The sequence below is a fragment of the Pocillopora verrucosa genome, chromosome 8 (genome assembly GCF_036669915.1).
Source record: "Pocillopora verrucosa isolate sample1 chromosome 8, ASM3666991v2, whole genome shotgun sequence".
Taxonomy (NCBI): domain Eukaryota; kingdom Metazoa; phylum Cnidaria; class Anthozoa; order Scleractinia; family Pocilloporidae; genus Pocillopora; species Pocillopora verrucosa.
Genome location: NC_089319.1, coordinates 11404080 through 11421416, shown reverse-complemented (window position 1 = coordinate 11421416; position 17337 = coordinate 11404080). Strand labels below are relative to the sequence as shown.

The 17337-nt window shown below is 39.2% G+C and overlaps 2 protein-coding genes and 2 pseudogenes across 2 annotated transcripts; 2 read left to right on the top strand and 2 right to left on the bottom strand.

The window, feature by feature from the left end:
• Window positions 1–29: 29 nt before the first annotated feature.
• On the top strand, window positions 30–9825 carry LOC136282977 (uncharacterized; annotated as a pseudogene).
• On the top strand, window positions 3088–5919 carry LOC136283102 (uncharacterized; annotated as a pseudogene).
• On the bottom strand, window positions 6180–6737 carry LOC136282809 (uncharacterized). Its single transcript, XM_066170737.1, has one exon. The coding sequence runs from the start codon at window positions 6735–6737 to the stop codon at window positions 6180–6182; it is 558 nt and encodes a 185-aa protein (XP_066026834.1).
• Window positions 9826–10422: 597 nt separating the features above from the next.
• Window positions 10423–14606, bottom strand: LOC131776295 (uncharacterized). Its single transcript, XM_059092465.2, has 2 exons — window positions 14063–14606; window positions 10423–13302 (listed from the first exon to the last, which is right to left on the bottom strand). Exons 1-2 carry the CDS (start codon window positions 14250–14252, stop codon window positions 11138–11140), a joined length of 2355 nt encoding a protein of 784 aa, XP_058948448.1. The 5' UTR covers window positions 14253–14606; the 3' UTR covers window positions 10423–11137.
• Window positions 14607–17337: the final 2731 nt, after the last annotated feature.

The following is a 17337-nucleotide window of genomic DNA, read 5'->3' as shown; positions in this document are numbered from 1 at the left end:
GTACCTTTTATCGTCTTGGACGTGGGGACTATTATTTTACAATAGCAGAAATGTCTGGAGTAGTTGTCTCCACTGTTGCAGCCATTACTGAAATACTTATCTATGGAATGCAGACAATCATTAGTCCATGCTTACGTAACTTCAAGGCTGGATTATTGCCATAGTATATTTTATGGGTTACCTAAGTACCAACTATCGAAATTACAACACATACAGAATATGGCAGCCAGGCTTATAACGGACACAATGAAATTCGATCATATTAAACCGGTACTTTACAACTTTCATTGGCTGCCAGTAAATAATTGTATTCAATTTAAGATCTTGATGATTACTTTAAAGGCGATTCATGGCATGGCTCCTAGTTATTTAAGTAATCTGATCTGTATCAGATCATCGTCTAGGTATTCATTGCGCAATAATGATACAATATTTTTAGAACGCCCAAAAGGGGTTATGCGCACAACTTTAGGTGCCCGCTCGTTTCATGCCTCCACGCCTGCGCTGTGGAACAGCTTGCCTGCTCACATCTGCACGATTGATTCACTAGCGCTATTTAAGAAATCTCTCAAGACCTATCTTTTTAAGCAAGCATTTTAGATTCGCATTACAATCTTATCGGTATTTTGTAGCTTATTTATTTACTTTTTATTCATTCATTCTTTCATTATGTATTCATTTACTATCATTATTTTATTTTAGTATTGTTATTGTAATTATCTATTGTAAATAGCATTTTTATTGTAATTATCTATTGTAATATTAGTTTTCTTGGATTGTAAAGCGCCTTTGATCATCCCATAAATGTTAAAGGGTGCCATATAAGTAAATAAATTATTTATTTAATAAATTATTTAATTATTTACTGAGGATGTGTGTGAGGTCATTATAAACAATCTTTGGAATGACAGTGTCATTAACCATTTTCCAAAGAATGAACAAGCTTTTAGAGAAAAGATGCTTGATATGGAACAGATGTGGCAGTTCCCTTGCTGTTGGTCAGCGATTGACGGATTTCACATCTCTATTAAATAAAGTAAAGTAAACTTTATTCACACAGGGTAGCCCATTCAGCTCTATGGCTGGTATCCATAGGGGCCCTGTTTCTTAAAAATAATTTACATCAAAATTCTCAATTATATATATACTTGACTAGAATTTTAAAACTACATTAACAGCCTAAGACTACAAAGCCAAAACACAATTAAGACCTAAAATATTAGATAAAATATCAAAGTTAAGACAAAAGTAATGTCTTGCTTGGCAGCAGAACGTTTGAATGTTTTCACTCTTCACAATGTTTAAAGGGAGTTTAATAAAAATTTCTGCGCCAGTAAAAAGTAAGGTCCTTTTCCCAAAATTTTGTTTTACTTTTGGTAGGGATAGCCTCATACTTTGCCTTGTGAAATAATTGTGAACATTCCAAATCTGATAAAATATGATGAAAAGTAACTAGGAACTAATGAGTGAAGACAGAGAAAAACGAGTTTAACTTTGTGGTAATAGCGTCTACTGGAAAGAGTCGGCCATTGCAGCTGCTCTATTGCTTCAGATGAGCGAGAGCAACGTGTAATAATCCATGCAGATCTATTTTGTAAGCGCTGTAGTCGATCTATATCTTGCTGTAGAAGGTTACTCCAGGCAATGTTACAGTAATCAAATAAGGGAAGAATTAAAGCATTATGAACAAGTGTTGCTGCCTCTTTTGTGACGAATCTTCCAATACGGCCCAGAATACTAACTCTTGACACCACCTTCTTACACACATAGTCCGCAAGAGCTCCCAAGTCATAAAATTGTCAAACACCACGCCTAGGTATTTAAAAGAAGTATCGCAAGATATGGACTTTCCGAGAAGATTAAGATTTAAGATACAATCACGCCCTTTATGCCTTCGAGATGTAAATAGTACACACTTAGTTTTTGAAACATTGAGAATAAGACTGTTGTCTTCTAGCCATTCAGATAGACACTGAAGATCTTGGTTAATGTAAAAAGTTAAATTGTCTACTGTTGGGCCAGCAAGATATAAAACTGTGTTGTCAGCGTACATATTTACAGAATAGTGTTTGACACAACGTGGTAAATCATTAATGTAGACAATGAGTAACAGGGGTCTGAGGATGGACCCTTGCGGCAATTCAGAAGTTATGGCAAGCTCTTCTGGTGATTGAGAATCAATGAGCACAAACTGCTTTCTTCCCGTGAAGTAGTTCTTCAACCATGGAAGGCTTTCGTCACATATACCATAATACTCTAATTTTCTAAGCAAAATGTCATGGTCAACTGTGTCGAAAGCCTTTGCCAGGTCAATAAACACAGAACCAGTGACTAAGCCCTTATTCATATTCATGAGAATCTCGTCGGCGAAATAAGTTACAGCCGTCTCAGTTGGGTGCATTCTTCTAAAACCGGAACGTCCCTATTAAATGTCCCCCGGGAGGTTTAGAGTCATCTAAAGAGTACAACAATTTTAAAAACTTTTACTCTATCGTGCTAATGGGGATGGTCGATGCCAAGTACAGGTTTATGTGGGCAAGTTGTAGGTATCCTGGCAATTCACACGACTCAATCATCATCGTGCAATCAACTACGTTATGGAAAGAAATAGCACAGGGTAAAATTCTTCCAGGGATTGCTAAAAATGTTGGCGGGGTTGATGTACCTCCTTTAATAGTTGGTGACTCAGCTTTTTCCTTTCAGACCTGGCTGATGAAACCATATACCAATGTGGTCCTCACTGAAAAACAGAAATACTTTAACTACCGCCTAAGTAGAGCAAGGATGGTGAATGAGGGGGCATACGGTCAGCTCAAGGAGCGATTGCGAGTTCTATTTCGAAGGAATGATTGTAGTCAGAAGATGTGCGGAATGTAACAATGGCTTGTATTGTACTACACAACGTATGCATAAATCATGGAGACTAACTGTCAGGAAAAACGGATTTAACAATAGAGCATTTTACAGTTCCGACGCCATATTGGATTAGTAACCGCGCATGATAACGAGGCTGGGGTTGACACGGCGGTTCTTTTAAACAGCTGATCTGCTAACATTTCGCGTCTTAATGCGAGTTCTCCCTTCAAAATGGTTCTTAAATACAACGATATATAAATTTCGTCTTTAGATGACATGCAGAAACTCAAAGCAAAGAGATCTCAGGGAAATTTTAAGGTCTAATTCAGAATCGACAGGCGGAATGAGAGCCGACGTAGTGATGAAAGTTTATGCTTTGCTGATGCGACATGTCTTTCCATCGAGTGGTGGAGAAAACCAAGAACTTCTTACTGATGTCCAGGACCTAGAACATAAGCAAAGCGACTTTAAATACGAAGCAACTATGGTAAGGATTTCAGCCCTTGGATGGTCGAGCGATCTCCGTAACTTACCCAAGATGAATTTCATTCAGCTCTACGATTACCTCATTGGATAGATAGATAGATAGATAGATAGTTTATTATCAAGAACCTTGCAGCCACAGGCTGAATTACGTTTGATTTACAATAAAATATATACTACAAAAAATACATGGCTAAGAAGAACTAATTAAAAAGACAAAAATATATAATTAAGAGAAAAACAATATTACATCATTGCTTTATGGACATAGTGATGGATAAAACTATTTCGAGTACGAATGGTGTGGAGGCGCCGTGTAGTAAAAGAGTGCTGACTCCTTAAATTGACTTCGCACTCATTCTTGGGAGGTAGTAAGCTATAGAGCTTGTGCGAGGGATTAGACAGGATGGAATTAAAAAGCTTATCACATAAGAACTCGCGGCGGTTGTGTAAGGGAACTAGACCAGTCAAAAGAAGCGCCTCATTGTACGAACAATCTGGATAGATAATACGTAAAGCTCGCCTTTGACATCTCTCAAGATCTACTGAAAGGTATTGCGGGAGGCTATGATGATAAACAGGGCATGCATATTCAGTGACAGGCCTAATACAAGTCAAATAGAAGAGCAAAAGTTCCTCCGACTTGACTTGTGCACGCTTAAGCTGACGCAAAAAATACAGGCGCTTGTTTACTTTCTTTACAACTTCGGATACGTGATTATTCCACGTAAGATCGCAAGATATCTGCAAACCTAAGATCTTTGCTTGCTCTACACACTCTAAGTCCTGATCATTAACCTTAATTGGATCAAAGTTCTTTCTAGAGTGACTGAATGTTATGCGCAGTTCCTTGCACTTGGTTTCATTTAATTGGAACTTGTCAGCAGAAGCTTGCGTCGCGAGTTCGTCAACCGCTTGTTGGACTTTGCTGACCTCAGACTTCATGACTGTTTCAGAAATAGTGGAGTCATCGACATATTTCCACATGTCTGTACCCGGGATGATGAGGTCGTTTATCATAATAGTAAATAACCAGGGGCCAAGTTTTGTGCCCTCATTGTTTCCACACGAAAGTATCGCCACATCGTGTTGAAAGGAACGCATTACAAAAAGTTGAAATCTTATCAGTGCTTCTTGGAAGGAAACGTGAAAAAACTGGAGAGTAAAGTCTTTGAAAACAAAACATATGTTAAGGCAAATGTTCTCCCCTCTATGAAGAAAACGCCTTACAGAGCTATTCTCGAGTTCTCACCTACCTACGATGTGCTACTCGCAGCGTGTACGTGCCCTGCTGGCCTCGGTCTCTGAGGAAAAGGAAAATACAACCACATCGGAGGAGTGCTGTTTGCTATCGAGGATTTTATAAGAAGAGGGTTACAAAATAACTCAGAGCCATTAACCTGCACATCGCGGCTCTCAGTGTGGGTGATACCGCGCAATCAAAGTGTAGCAGCGAAGCCAATCGACAAAGTATTGATCAGAAAGATTCGATTCGGTAAGAAGAACATAAGAACCCAGCCAAAAATAATAAAGTTTGGTCCTAGGGCCCCAGACATGAGAACACGTGATGAGACTAGCTTCAAAAAAACTCTGTGAGAACCTCCAAAACTGCTTGCCCTCAAGTTCCTTCTTTCTCTTCCATGGTATCAAATCTAAATGCAGAGGCATCACCTTTCAATCAGCCTCAAACAATTGACAGATCGATCCACAGGAAGTACCCTTTACTGACAATTATGACATTGCAACGCACAGGTTTAAAAGTATTGTAGACGAATATGTTGCAAATTTAACAGCCACCAGTGAAGAGATTATTGAAACTGAAAGGATCACAAGGGGTCAGAAGAAAAACCCCTTGTAGATTGAAAAACGAAAATCGCTTCTAACACCTTCAAATTTCGGTAAGGCCGCCAAAACCAAAGTTGAACCTACAAAAAAACTTAAGGCAATGCTCTATTCGAATTTTACCACTGAAGCTGTTCAGTATAGTATAGAAAGCAAGGCAAAGGCTATAGCCCTCTATGTCAAGGAGATGGAGCAGGAAGGAATCACTGTTAAAGGGGATGAAGTTGGACTTTTGCAGTCTAAAGATAAGCCCTTTTTAGCAGCAAGCCTGGATGATAACAAACCTAACTACCCAGGAAAAATGGGGGATAGAAATTAAATCACCATTAAGCAAAGTGGGCATGAGAGTGGAAGATGCATGCAAAAGTAAAACCTTCTTTCTGGAAAAACTTAATGATGGAACAATTAGACTAAAAAGAAACCATGATTATTATATTCAAGTTCAGGGCCAACTTTATGTTGCCACAGACTTAAATATTGAAAGTATTCATGTTATTGTGTACTTTGGTGAGGAAATGCCTCTTTTCAAAGAGAAAATTCTTATGGAAAGCCTTCGCTGGAATCAAGAACTCTTACCTAGACATGAATTTTTTTTTCAAAAGGGCTCTCTATCCTGAAATGCTAACCAAAAGGGTTGAAAGAGGCAAACTTTTGTACTTCCATGGTGGGTGGCAGCCATATGGGCAATATTCATGTTCAGCAAATGGACTGAAGTTAAGATTTAGCAGGGCCTATTAAAACCTTTGAATTCTGAAACTCCCGTAAGTGATCAAAAGAGAATTTCTCGTTAAAATATCAATACAATATCAAACAGAAAAGGAAAACTTAAAATAGGGAATTACTAGTTGATTCAAAACCAAATTCTCCAAACTTGTATCATAAGAAATGTATAGCAGACAGTGGGAAGAGTAACTAAAGGGATCCTGCGAGTGAAAAGGTTAAATTATATAACGTCCTTGTAACCTTTTTTGTCTGTGGCTTGGAGTATTTCAATTAAACTACTGTTGATAAGTTGACTTTAATAATGGAGTGAGAAAGTTTGTCAATGAGGCACAGACTTTGACAATCTGTGAGGCATATGAGCTCAAAGTGTTTGGAAGTGTTCCATCCAGTATATGGTAGGTCTTTATCCTCCCAATTGCTCGTTCGACATGTATGCGCAAAGAGGCTATGCTCATAGTTTCCTGAGTTTCTACCCCAGTCATCTGATCCCTTCCAGCCAAGAAAGGAGGCATGTTTACTATTACTCCATTTGACACAATATCTGAAATATTAAAGCCCCTGTCAACCATGACATTGTCACCAGGCTCTAATAGATTGAGAACACCACTTCCTCGTGTGATTTGCTTGTCTGAAACTCGTCCCCCCCACAAGTCTGAAATAAAGGACACCTGAGCATTTGGAGTAACACCCACCAATACTTTCCATGTGTTATGGTGTTTGTAATCTGACCAAGTTTCAGATTGTGCCAGCATTGCAGATGGTCGTTGTATAAATACTTCACTGCAATCCAAAATAATTCTTGTGGTAGGATATTCAAAAAACTCTTGAGGCATGTTTTTTCTGACTAATTCTTGTAATGGGAAGGGAAAGAGTCCAAGAAGTTCCATGGAAAGAAAATTTACCCATGTAATGCAAATACGTGAAACAAGACTTGTGCTTATTCCAAACCTGTCAGGAAGATCATGTACAAACAATTCTGCCTTCAGTCGCAATAGGACAAGAACAAACTCTTCGAGGTAGGTGAGTGTACGTCAAGGTCCTGGTTTAATTTTGTTCTTATCCATCTGATAGTGCTGACTTTCCTTCAAGAGTTTTTCTCCTTTCCAGCACTGCATTTTACTGACTTTGGGTTCAATATAATTATAAAAGCTCATCAAAGCCTCATAATTGGGAAAGCCAGTGTAAAAAAGCATTGCTGCACTGTCACCTTTAATTTTGTTCAGAGAAAACTGGCGTGCAAGCAAAGCTTCCTTTTCCTTCTCCAACTGCAATACCTTTTCCTCCAGTGTGGACACTTGCTTTTCTAGCATTTCAACTCTGCTGAGTAAATTTAGCACTGTAGCTGCAGGATCGACGGGCAGGTCTGGCATACTCACATTTATAGCAGCATCTGGTGAAGCTGAAATAGTATCATTTAAAGCACTTTCTCCAGTTTCAACACAAAATTCATCTTCCTCTTCAACAGTTTTTAAACTTCTAGACGTTAAAGAAGTGAAAAGCCTTCTTCTTTGGAGGGGCTTCCTCTTCGGAGTTTCCACCGTCCATGTAAACTGGGATGGTTCAGAACCTGAAAATACATGAAACAATAACATTCAGGTTCATTTAGGTTAATAAATTTGGGTCCAAGACAAAATAAAGAGGCATGCATCGTCTTGTAATCTTGGTGGCCTTTATTCATATATTTCATTGAGGATCAACTTCAGAATACCCCGCAACTGACTCGCCCTCTTTAAACCTACAGGTCCGCGGACCCGAAGTGAATGAATAAGTATTAAACTAAGTGCTACCGTGGTCCGCAGTGTTTTACTAAAGTGCTACCGCGGTCCGAAGTCCCGTAGTGGATGAATAAGTTATGGGGTAAGTGTATAATTTAAGTGCTACCGCGGTCCGCAGTCCCGTAGTGGATGAATAAGTTATTGGGTAAGTGTATGGGGTAAGTGTATAATTTAAGTGCTACCGCGGTCCGCAGTCCCGCAGTGGATGAATAAGTTACGGGGTAAGTGTATAATATAAGTGAACAAAACAAAAGCGATATTTAATGCAATAAACTTGTTTTAATAGTACAAAAAAGATTGACATAACATGTTTGTGGAATTGTGATTCATCGCTCATTTAGTACAAGCTATTTGTAAAACTATAGTTTCTTTACTATGAGTTAAAATGTTACAACGTTTCCTTATAATACTAATGGTGTTCTACCGGAATTAATTGATGAACAATGTAAAGAAAATGAATGAAAGTTATATGTCCATGTTCGTTTTCGTAATGAAACAGAGTTGTTACTGCTACAGTTAATTTGTTATGTAATTGTTCGTTTGCAGATAATCTCTCATTGGTGCCGTAATGTCATTATGCAATGGTTTTGCAAATGCCGTGTCGAATTCGGTTGAATTGACATTGGTACTGTTCGGCCAAGGATTTGGCTTGCTCTTTATAAATACCTTGCAGGTGCTTCTTGCGCGCGGAACGCGGAACTCAACAATTCTTCCAAAACCATCCTGCATCAAAGACTCCGTGGCGGCATTGAATTCATCTTCTTTGTTTCGGCTCATGGATAATAGAACAAGGTATATACATGTTTAACTTGCTTGTTTCGGTACATGGATAAAAGAACGAGGAATATTCAAGTGTAGCACGCTTTGCGTTGCGGCTCATGGATAATAGAACAAGGTAGATACATGTTTAACTTGCTTGTTTCGGCACATGGATAAAAGAACGAGGAATATTCATGTGTAGCACGCTTTGCGTTGCGGCTCATGGATAATAGAACAAGGTATATACATGTTTAACTTGCTTGTTTCAGCACATGGATAAAAGAACGAGGAATATTCATGTGTAGCACGCTTTGCGTTGCGGCTCATGGATAATAGAACAAGGTATATACATGTTTAGCTTGCTTGTTTCGGCACATGGATAAAAGAACGAGGAATATTCATGTGTAGCACGCTTTGCGTTGCGTTCATTAGCGTTCATTTCATTTGCTTTGGTATGTAAATTATGTTGACTACGGGACTGCGGTAGCACGGACCAACAAGGTGAACAAAGCAAAAAGCGGTATATTTCGTGAGGTTTATATATATATATAGTATGTAAATTATTTCGACTGCGGGACTGCAGTAGCAGGATTTGAAAGTCCATTTCAGTTGCGGGGTATTCTGAAGTTTAGCCTTTCATTGAAATATAAGTTGAAATAGAGCAACCAATAAACATAATATCCGATAAAAACAATGTGGTGGTGAAATCGAAATTAGGGTGATCAGCAAAAAATGTAGTGATAGAAGAATATAGTCTTTTGAAGACAAACCTGACACTAATTCCCAGCGGCCTGTTAAAGTTTTCCGTATGTCTTCTTTTCGAAAATGTTTTGAGCAAACCACGGTTGAATTTGTCACGAAAAAGCCATCTTTCCCATGCTGACGTTTGATGAGATTGTACCATCGGCGTCTTCTATTCGTATCCTTCGGAAACTTGAAGAAGTGCAAGCTCGAAGGCAAACCATTGGGACCATAAAATGTATTTGAACAACCAAAAGCGACACACTGCTTTCCTTTTTTTTTTAGAAGAAGAATTACCTTTGTCGAGATTTCGGCAAGGACCATTCATTTCCATAAAAATCGAACAATTTTACTACCCACGTGCGAATTTTCACCAAAATCGCTCACAGAGATTTAACACGAGTCAACCCCAGCCTCGTTGTCATGTGTGCGCGGTTACTAATCCAATATGGCGTTGGTAACTGTAAAAAGGTCTATTGATCCTGTTACTGGAGAGAGAAGAGACAGGGAATTTATAAGAAACCTGTTGCAAATGATTCAAAGTCCACCAGTTCGAGATTCATGTCACCAAGCCACTTTAATTCGTAACTGTCTATCTGATAAGTTTTGGAGAGAGAGAGAGAAGGGCATGGGGTCTGTTGAATAGTCCCCTCTTTGTCAAATTCACTTTGGAATTACTATAGTGAGATACGTTGGGCATGTTGTGTTGTCATACTAGTTTAGGAATTGGAGCTGAACTGGTGCATAATCAACAACGAAACATGATTTGTCTTGATATTTCACTTGTCATGATACCAGTTCATAATTACTCATTGCTAGCTGGTTTCATTTTATGTCATGTCATAGTGTTGGCTCAAGTGTCTAAATATTATAGATTGGTGTAGAGTCATTTTCCTTATTCTTAATGTTTCCTTTTGTAACAGAGTCTATTGTCACATACATCATGACATTTTCAATTGGCTATAACAATGGCTGAGTTTCTTATTAAAAAAAGATAATGTTTTGTTTTCTTTACTACTAAATGTATTTGATGTTTGTTATGTTGTTGATGAAAAAATAAAAACCATTTTCCCTTTGAAATGAACTGGATGTAATTTGTCTGTTTATTCCTTCATAATGCACCATTTTGTCACAAAGAAACGCAATGGTACAATCATGAGATTGACTGTACTTTAAAATTTAAATATGAAAGTTCTAACCAAGAGAAGCAGCAAGTTCATGGTTCGTACGCTTTTGACTTTCTGACATTCCATGACTTTCCATGACTTTTTCCATGACCTTTTCCGATTTTCCATGACCCAATTGTTCAAATTATTTTTCTCAATATATACTTACAGTACCATCAATTCGTTTTTTCCTTGCATGTTAACCAAATTGTAGAAAAGAAGAAGATGCTAAGACCAGTTAAATTCATACGTATAACACGGAATCTTTATTTCCGTGCAACAAAATGACACAAGTGCAACAACACGACGTAAACAGATACTTTTTTACTAAACTTTACAGTCCAGAACTATATCTTTTAAATTTCCTAAGATAAACTTTACAGTCCAGAACTATATCTTTTAAAATTTCCTTATAAAACTGTACAGTCCAGAACTATATCTATTAAAATTTCCTAACAAAATCTATACAATGCAGACTTAATTTCCTAACAAAATCTGTACAATCCAGAACTATATCTTTTAAAATTTCGTAACAAAAACTGTATAATCCAGACTTAATTTCCTAACAAAACCTGTACAGCCCAGAACTATAAAATCTTAATTTCCTTACAATACAGTCATTGTTTCAGTGTTCACAATTGCAGTATGAGGTTTCAGTTTTCATCTACAATATAGAAAAATATATGAGTGCATCCTTGTATGAACAAATCTATTTGTTCAATGGTTAAATGCTTGCAATTCTGGTAAATAACTTCAAGAAAGCAGTACTTTTGGACAGGTTGTCACTCGGACTTATTTATCACACTCTTCCAATTCCTTGTTTAAGTTTTCTAGTTCTATCTTCTTCTCCTTTGCTGCATTTCTGAGTGCATTTGATTCGGTTAACAAGACGAGCTGCCTCTTCACCTCAGCCTCTTTAGCTAATTTGTCAGCATCAAACTGTAAGGTGGTGATCTCTGTTTCAAGTCTCTTCTTTTTCTTCTGGAAATCAGCTTTTGCTTCATCCACAGATTTTCGTTTGTGGCTTTTGGCAACATTTTTCGCAAGCTGTCGCTGCTCTTCAAGATGGGCGTGATACCGCTGTCTTCCTGCTTTAGCAGAGGTAAGAAGCTCGTTCGAAATGACCAATTTATGAAATCCATCAATACTCAATATGTGGTCATGAATGGTGCGTTGGGCAACGAAAGTGGTCTCCTTCATATTCTCAATCATTAGCTGTCGGTTAACGGAAAATCCCCTTTCTACACTTGCTTGCCCATGTGAGAGACACAAGAGGAATTTCACAACGTCCCACAGTTTGGAAAGTGAACCGACAAGACCAATGTGTTTTTGGAGAAATGCATCCAATCTCTGATCTGTAAAGTCAAAGTCTTCAAACTCAGACTTGTGCACCTGTGTAGCCCGTTCCGTAAATTCACTGTACTGTGACAACAAAATGTCACAATCATGAATATCAACCCTCTTGCATTCTACCAATTTCTTGAGGACAATCTTGAACCTCGCACAGCTTGCTTCTTTCTCTGTCACAATATGAATCGGATCCAAACAGCACAGGTTCCTGGCAAGGGAATAGGCAATTGGGGTCTTCTCAATAAGTTTTCCAACTGTAGCTGTAAGGAACGACTGGAATTCCTTCCTAAATTCATATGTCTGACGATCACTGATTTTCTTGGCTGCTTGCAATTCTTTCAGCTTCGTGGCAGCAACAAAACCAACATCCAACTTCTCCACGTCAAGGCAATTCTCCCTCTTCTTGAAGTCAATCTTCAGAAGCTTTACTGCAGAGCTGGCACCCTGGAGTACATCAGCTTTGACGAACCTTTTCATGAGACCACGAATCACCTTCTCTAGACTGCTGGCCACAAATGGTAGAAGAGGGCTGTCGCTTTGGAACTGTACCAGAAATGGTTGCAGCTGTTTAGCCACTGACTCAAAAGCAGCAAATTTGAGAGGCATTAGTGGATCTTGGGTTGAATCTCTTATCGTCTTGTAGGACTTTGAAGTTGGCACACTATATTTGCTGCTACGTTGCACCGTTGTCACATAGAAAGTGACTTCTTTCCATATTTCCTGGGCCCGTACTACAACTGGCAGGTTCTCCAGCCATCTGTGCTTGCAGTACTTAATTGGAAATACAACACTGCTGGTTATTTCTGTGTAATCCTCTCTTCGTGCTGGTGAATCCACAAATAACCAATGAAGAGAAGACAGAACTTCCTGAATGCTCCAAGTAGATGCCTTTGATCCAGCTTTGAAAGCATTGTGTACAATGTGAAGTCCACAAGAGCCTACGTTAACTAAGATGGGTGCGTTTTCGTCAACCTCAGAGATCAGTTCCTGGAATAGCTCATGCAGTTTCCAATTCACGTTAGGCCCGTCCATTGACAACTGCAATATGTTGGACTTCTGAATCTTGATACTATCAAGGTAGCTAACGATCTTTTCCAAAAGGTCGTCGGCTGTAGCATGTCCCAGAAATACAGAGGTTAGGTACCTTGTCTGCACTCTGGAGTTCTTTGCATCCCAAAACCTAACATGCAGATCCATCTGCTTGGTTTGGGTAACTTTATTGTGCGATTCATCAAAAAGTAAAACAAACAATTCAAGTTTTGTGACTTCATCCGTAAGCTTACGTTGGAAATAGGGTGCTATGCCAAAACAAGCTAAGTAAGCACATTTTTTCTCGCCACAGGAAAACTTGCTGGCTATCTGGCTGTCCGGAAACATACGTTTAAATAGTTCTGGAATGTCCTCACAGCTCTTGTAACTATAGTGAGACAAGATTACTTTCAGTGCCCACAAAACTTCTGCAGCAAGTGTCTCATTTGAAGCCACATAATTTCTTATATCACCGGCACCGGAAGAACATGGCTGTTCAGAGCGTCCTACTTCATGTGAACCACGCTGGCTTCCAACAGCAGGTAAAAAGTTTCTGAGGCTGGCATTGCTACTCTCGTCTAAAATCAAATTAAAAAATGTTTGTTTATGAATATCGTCAAAAATGAGCCCTAATTAAATGAATTTACTGTCACAGAAATCCTGGAATCTCAAAATTTCACAATAGCCTCATCGAAATTGCAATCCACTTATAAAAATAAACCATATTTTACAGGCGCCACAACAGAACTGAAGGAGGCGGGCTGAAGCCATAATTAATCCCAATGCTGAGCCACAAATGTCAAGGAAAAATAAAAACTCACTTTTAGTGTATTAGTGTTGTATCGCATAGTATTAACTATTGTATAAATTTTGTATTAATAAATAAAGATGCGCTAAATAAAAAAATATGAAATGGCCGTTTTGCTAGTCCCTCATAATACATTAACTTTATATCTGAAATTTAATATACCTCCGAGTTTAGTCCCACCGGCCCCCAACCACCCCCCCCCCCCTGCAGCCTCTCAAAAACTCAAAAGAACACTCTTGCCTAAACATCGGTACAATCCATGCATTATCTTTGTCATCCCGAAATTAAAAAGACATTTATTTATATTCTGTCGCTTTAGATGACAAATTCTTTTGTTCTGTTTGATTATTTTGCCGATTCTTATTACACCACAGCACTTAAATCTATGTTATACCCAATACAGGCTGCATCCTAAATGAATCACGAGTTGGTACAAATATCGAGACAAATATCTAACGCAAACATGCATTTTCTTGTCTTGATGCAAACTTTAAATTCTAGTAAATTCAAATTTGAACACACAAACGTACCTTTAACAGCATCGACGTGCTTCTTCGATTTCATGTGGCTTTTCACTGCTGCTTCTCCCATATTTTGAACAGCGAATGTCTTTTTGCATGCTTTACATTTTGCCTCTGACGAAGAACTCCCGCGTTCTATCCACTTATTATACTGCGGGTTACTCAGCCAAGCATCTTGGAATTTGCATTTTCCAGGCATTATATATTAAATCTGCTTGAATGATCGCTCAAGCTCATCTTTACCTCGTGGCAGGCCTGGTCGCATGGCGATGCTGGGACTCGGCCCCAGGTCTCAGCAAAAACGTATCACACGGTATCGGGGGAAAAATGCGCGTTTGTCGTTGCAAACACGTAAACAAGGAATAGTTTATTAAACAAAAACTTGTGAAAGCAAGGAATTTTCTTTATTTTCATCTCGGTTTTTGCAAAATGTCAAATTATAACAATTTTCCATGACTTTCCATGACTCTGATCGAAATTCCATGACTTTCCAGGCCTGGAATTTTTTTTTCGAAATTCCATGACTTTCCAGGTTTTCCATGACCCGTACGAACCCTGAAGTTTCAAAAATTAAAAAAAGTTATAAACTTGAACTGTGGTACTAGTTAAATGGAGTACAAACATTAACCATCCCTCACATTGATGATCATGGATAAAGTCAGGAAATATATAAGAAATATCAACATTAATGTCCACTCTGTAACATTTTTCTCCAACTGGTGATACCTTTTCCCTTCACTCTCTGAGAACTGGCACTGTAGAAGTTCCTTGTAGAGTAAATCTTGAGTTGTATATGCAAATGGCTGGGGCTTCTTTGTGGGGAAATCATAGAGGATGAACCTGCACAATAACTAGATCCTGCAAATGGGCCAGGGCTTCTTTCTTGGAAAATCATAGAGGATGAACCTGCAGAATAACTAACTGTAGGCTGTCTTTGTGACATGAAGAGTTCCATTAACTTTAATTCATGCTCACGAGCTCGCTGATTTTCCTCTTGAACCCTTTTTACGCCCGTCGAAGTCTTGACAGTCAATGCAATTTTTCAGCATTCAGATATGCATTTCTTGAACTTTTTCCTGAGCTGATCTACGCAGAACGGGAAGCTACCATCTTTATGTCTCTAGTCCAATTTGTTAAGCACATTAGCATGTATTTCTGCGTTCTTCGAATTTTTCGTGTTCGTGAAAATATATCGCTCTTCCCATACGCTTCTCCGTCCCTTTCGCTTCTTTTTCTTCGAGCTGCACACTTCACTCTGTTCACTAACTCCCGTGCCGGATTCGTTTGAATCAGTCTCTTTGTCGTTATCAGTAGAATAGGTGTTGAACGATGCAGGTGAATATCTCTTTGAAAAAGTTCGGGAAACATCGGTGGAGCTATTGTCACCGTCGGATTCCTCTTCTCTCCACCTTTCGGGCAAATCGGGTAAATCTTTGCGCCACGGCGCCATTTTGTCTTTCTGTGTTTTATTAGTGCGCATGCGTAATAGTATGCAAATAATGCAACATACAATAAATTAATTTATGAATTGAGTTCGGCGCGACGGCAGCACAACGTTTGAAACCAAGTCGTGCTACTGCCGTGCGGCACAGTAAGGCCTGCCGCGCTAAGTAGTTGCGCCGAACCTAATTCAGCCGTGCCGCGCTTAATGGTTTCAAACGGCGCGCTACTACCGTGCTTACATCGAAATGACTATTTCATTTGAGTTCGGCACGGCAGTAGCACGACGTTTGGAACAGGCCTTAGAACTGTGTCCAGTGTTAGTTGTGCTAAAAGGACAAATTGTTTGCCTGAGATCTGAAGTCACAACGCTTGTGGAAAAAGACAGACCTTTCTTGTGAACTACATTTTTAGTCCTATCTTGAGAATAAATAAAAATATGTGCTAGGTTAGGCCCAGGTCGCACAACAGCCCAAACCAAAAATTAGGCAACCAAAACATTTTCGAAAAGTTGAAACCGCAACCGGAAGAGCCGAAAAATGTGACACAATTTTTGGGTCGCACTAACGAAATACAAGAATAGGTCAAAATAAACACAGTCAATCAGATTTCATTTCTGGCGCGTATTGTGCGGTAATACACATGAACCCAAATCAGACACTTTGCTTTGCTATTGCCTCTCTACTTCTACAAATTATCGACATGCAACAGCAGCAAATGCAAATGAATACATGCAAATCCTGAATGTCGCTTTCTAAGAATACAGCGGCGTTTACGTAGAATTCGTGTTGCGCCTTACACGTGGACCATTCCTTGCCTAGCCGAATCATGGTTTGATGTTCATTGGCGATTTTTTACAGCTCGATCAGATAATTCATCTTCTTTTTACATTGATCGCTTGTACGCTTGGTTCCAAAGTTGCGACTTAACTCGCGTGCAATTTCTTCCCACATTTTCGTGCGTCTTTTCTCTCTAATAGAGACGTTTTGCCCATAGGCTTACTAGAGCCCTTTGCTCTTCTTGCGGCCATTTGTCGTATTGATTTTGTCTTTTTCTGCCAAACCTTCAGCTGACCTGGGGCTGGTCGGGCTATTGCTCTCACTCACCACACTTGCCGGACTATCTGACTGATTAAGCAAAATTCTGCTGGGTCGCGCTTGAGATCTAAGATCGGTCCAGCCAATGTAGGGTGGAAATGGAAAGTGCACTGGGTTATCTGGACTCCGGACAGAACCTCTCTTGTCACTGACCACATAGTTCTTTCAAATTCAAGGACGACCTTCTGAACAGATGGTTCTCTCGGTAGTTTAGAGACAATTACTCTTAGGACTCTTGATATCTTCATCAGAACCTCCGTCAATGCTGACTACACTGCCTAGGTAGACAAAAGATGTTACTTCCTCCAAGATGGTATCCCTCACTTTAACTGGTCTGTTGTTGGTGCAGTTGACCCTCAAAACCTTGGTCTTATTCACATTCGGATGCAGGCCTAACTTGATGGAATTAGCTGTTAGCCGTGCTGTCTTGTCCTGCATTTGTTGGTTGTTACTTGACACCAGGGCGATATCATCAGCAAACTCTAGATCTTCAAGTTGCTCCAATAAGTTCCACTGGATCCCATTTCGCTGTTCTCTAGTTGTTTCCTTCATGATCCAGTCCATAGCAAGTAGAAACAAAAACGGTGCCATCAAACAACCTTGCTTGACCCCAGTGTTGACCGTGAAGCTATCTGACAATCCACTAGCATGAAGGACTCTGCAAGTCATCTTATCATAGGAATTTTTGATGATTCGAATGAATTTCCCCGGTATGCCATAGTGTCTCATAAGGCACCAAAGAACACT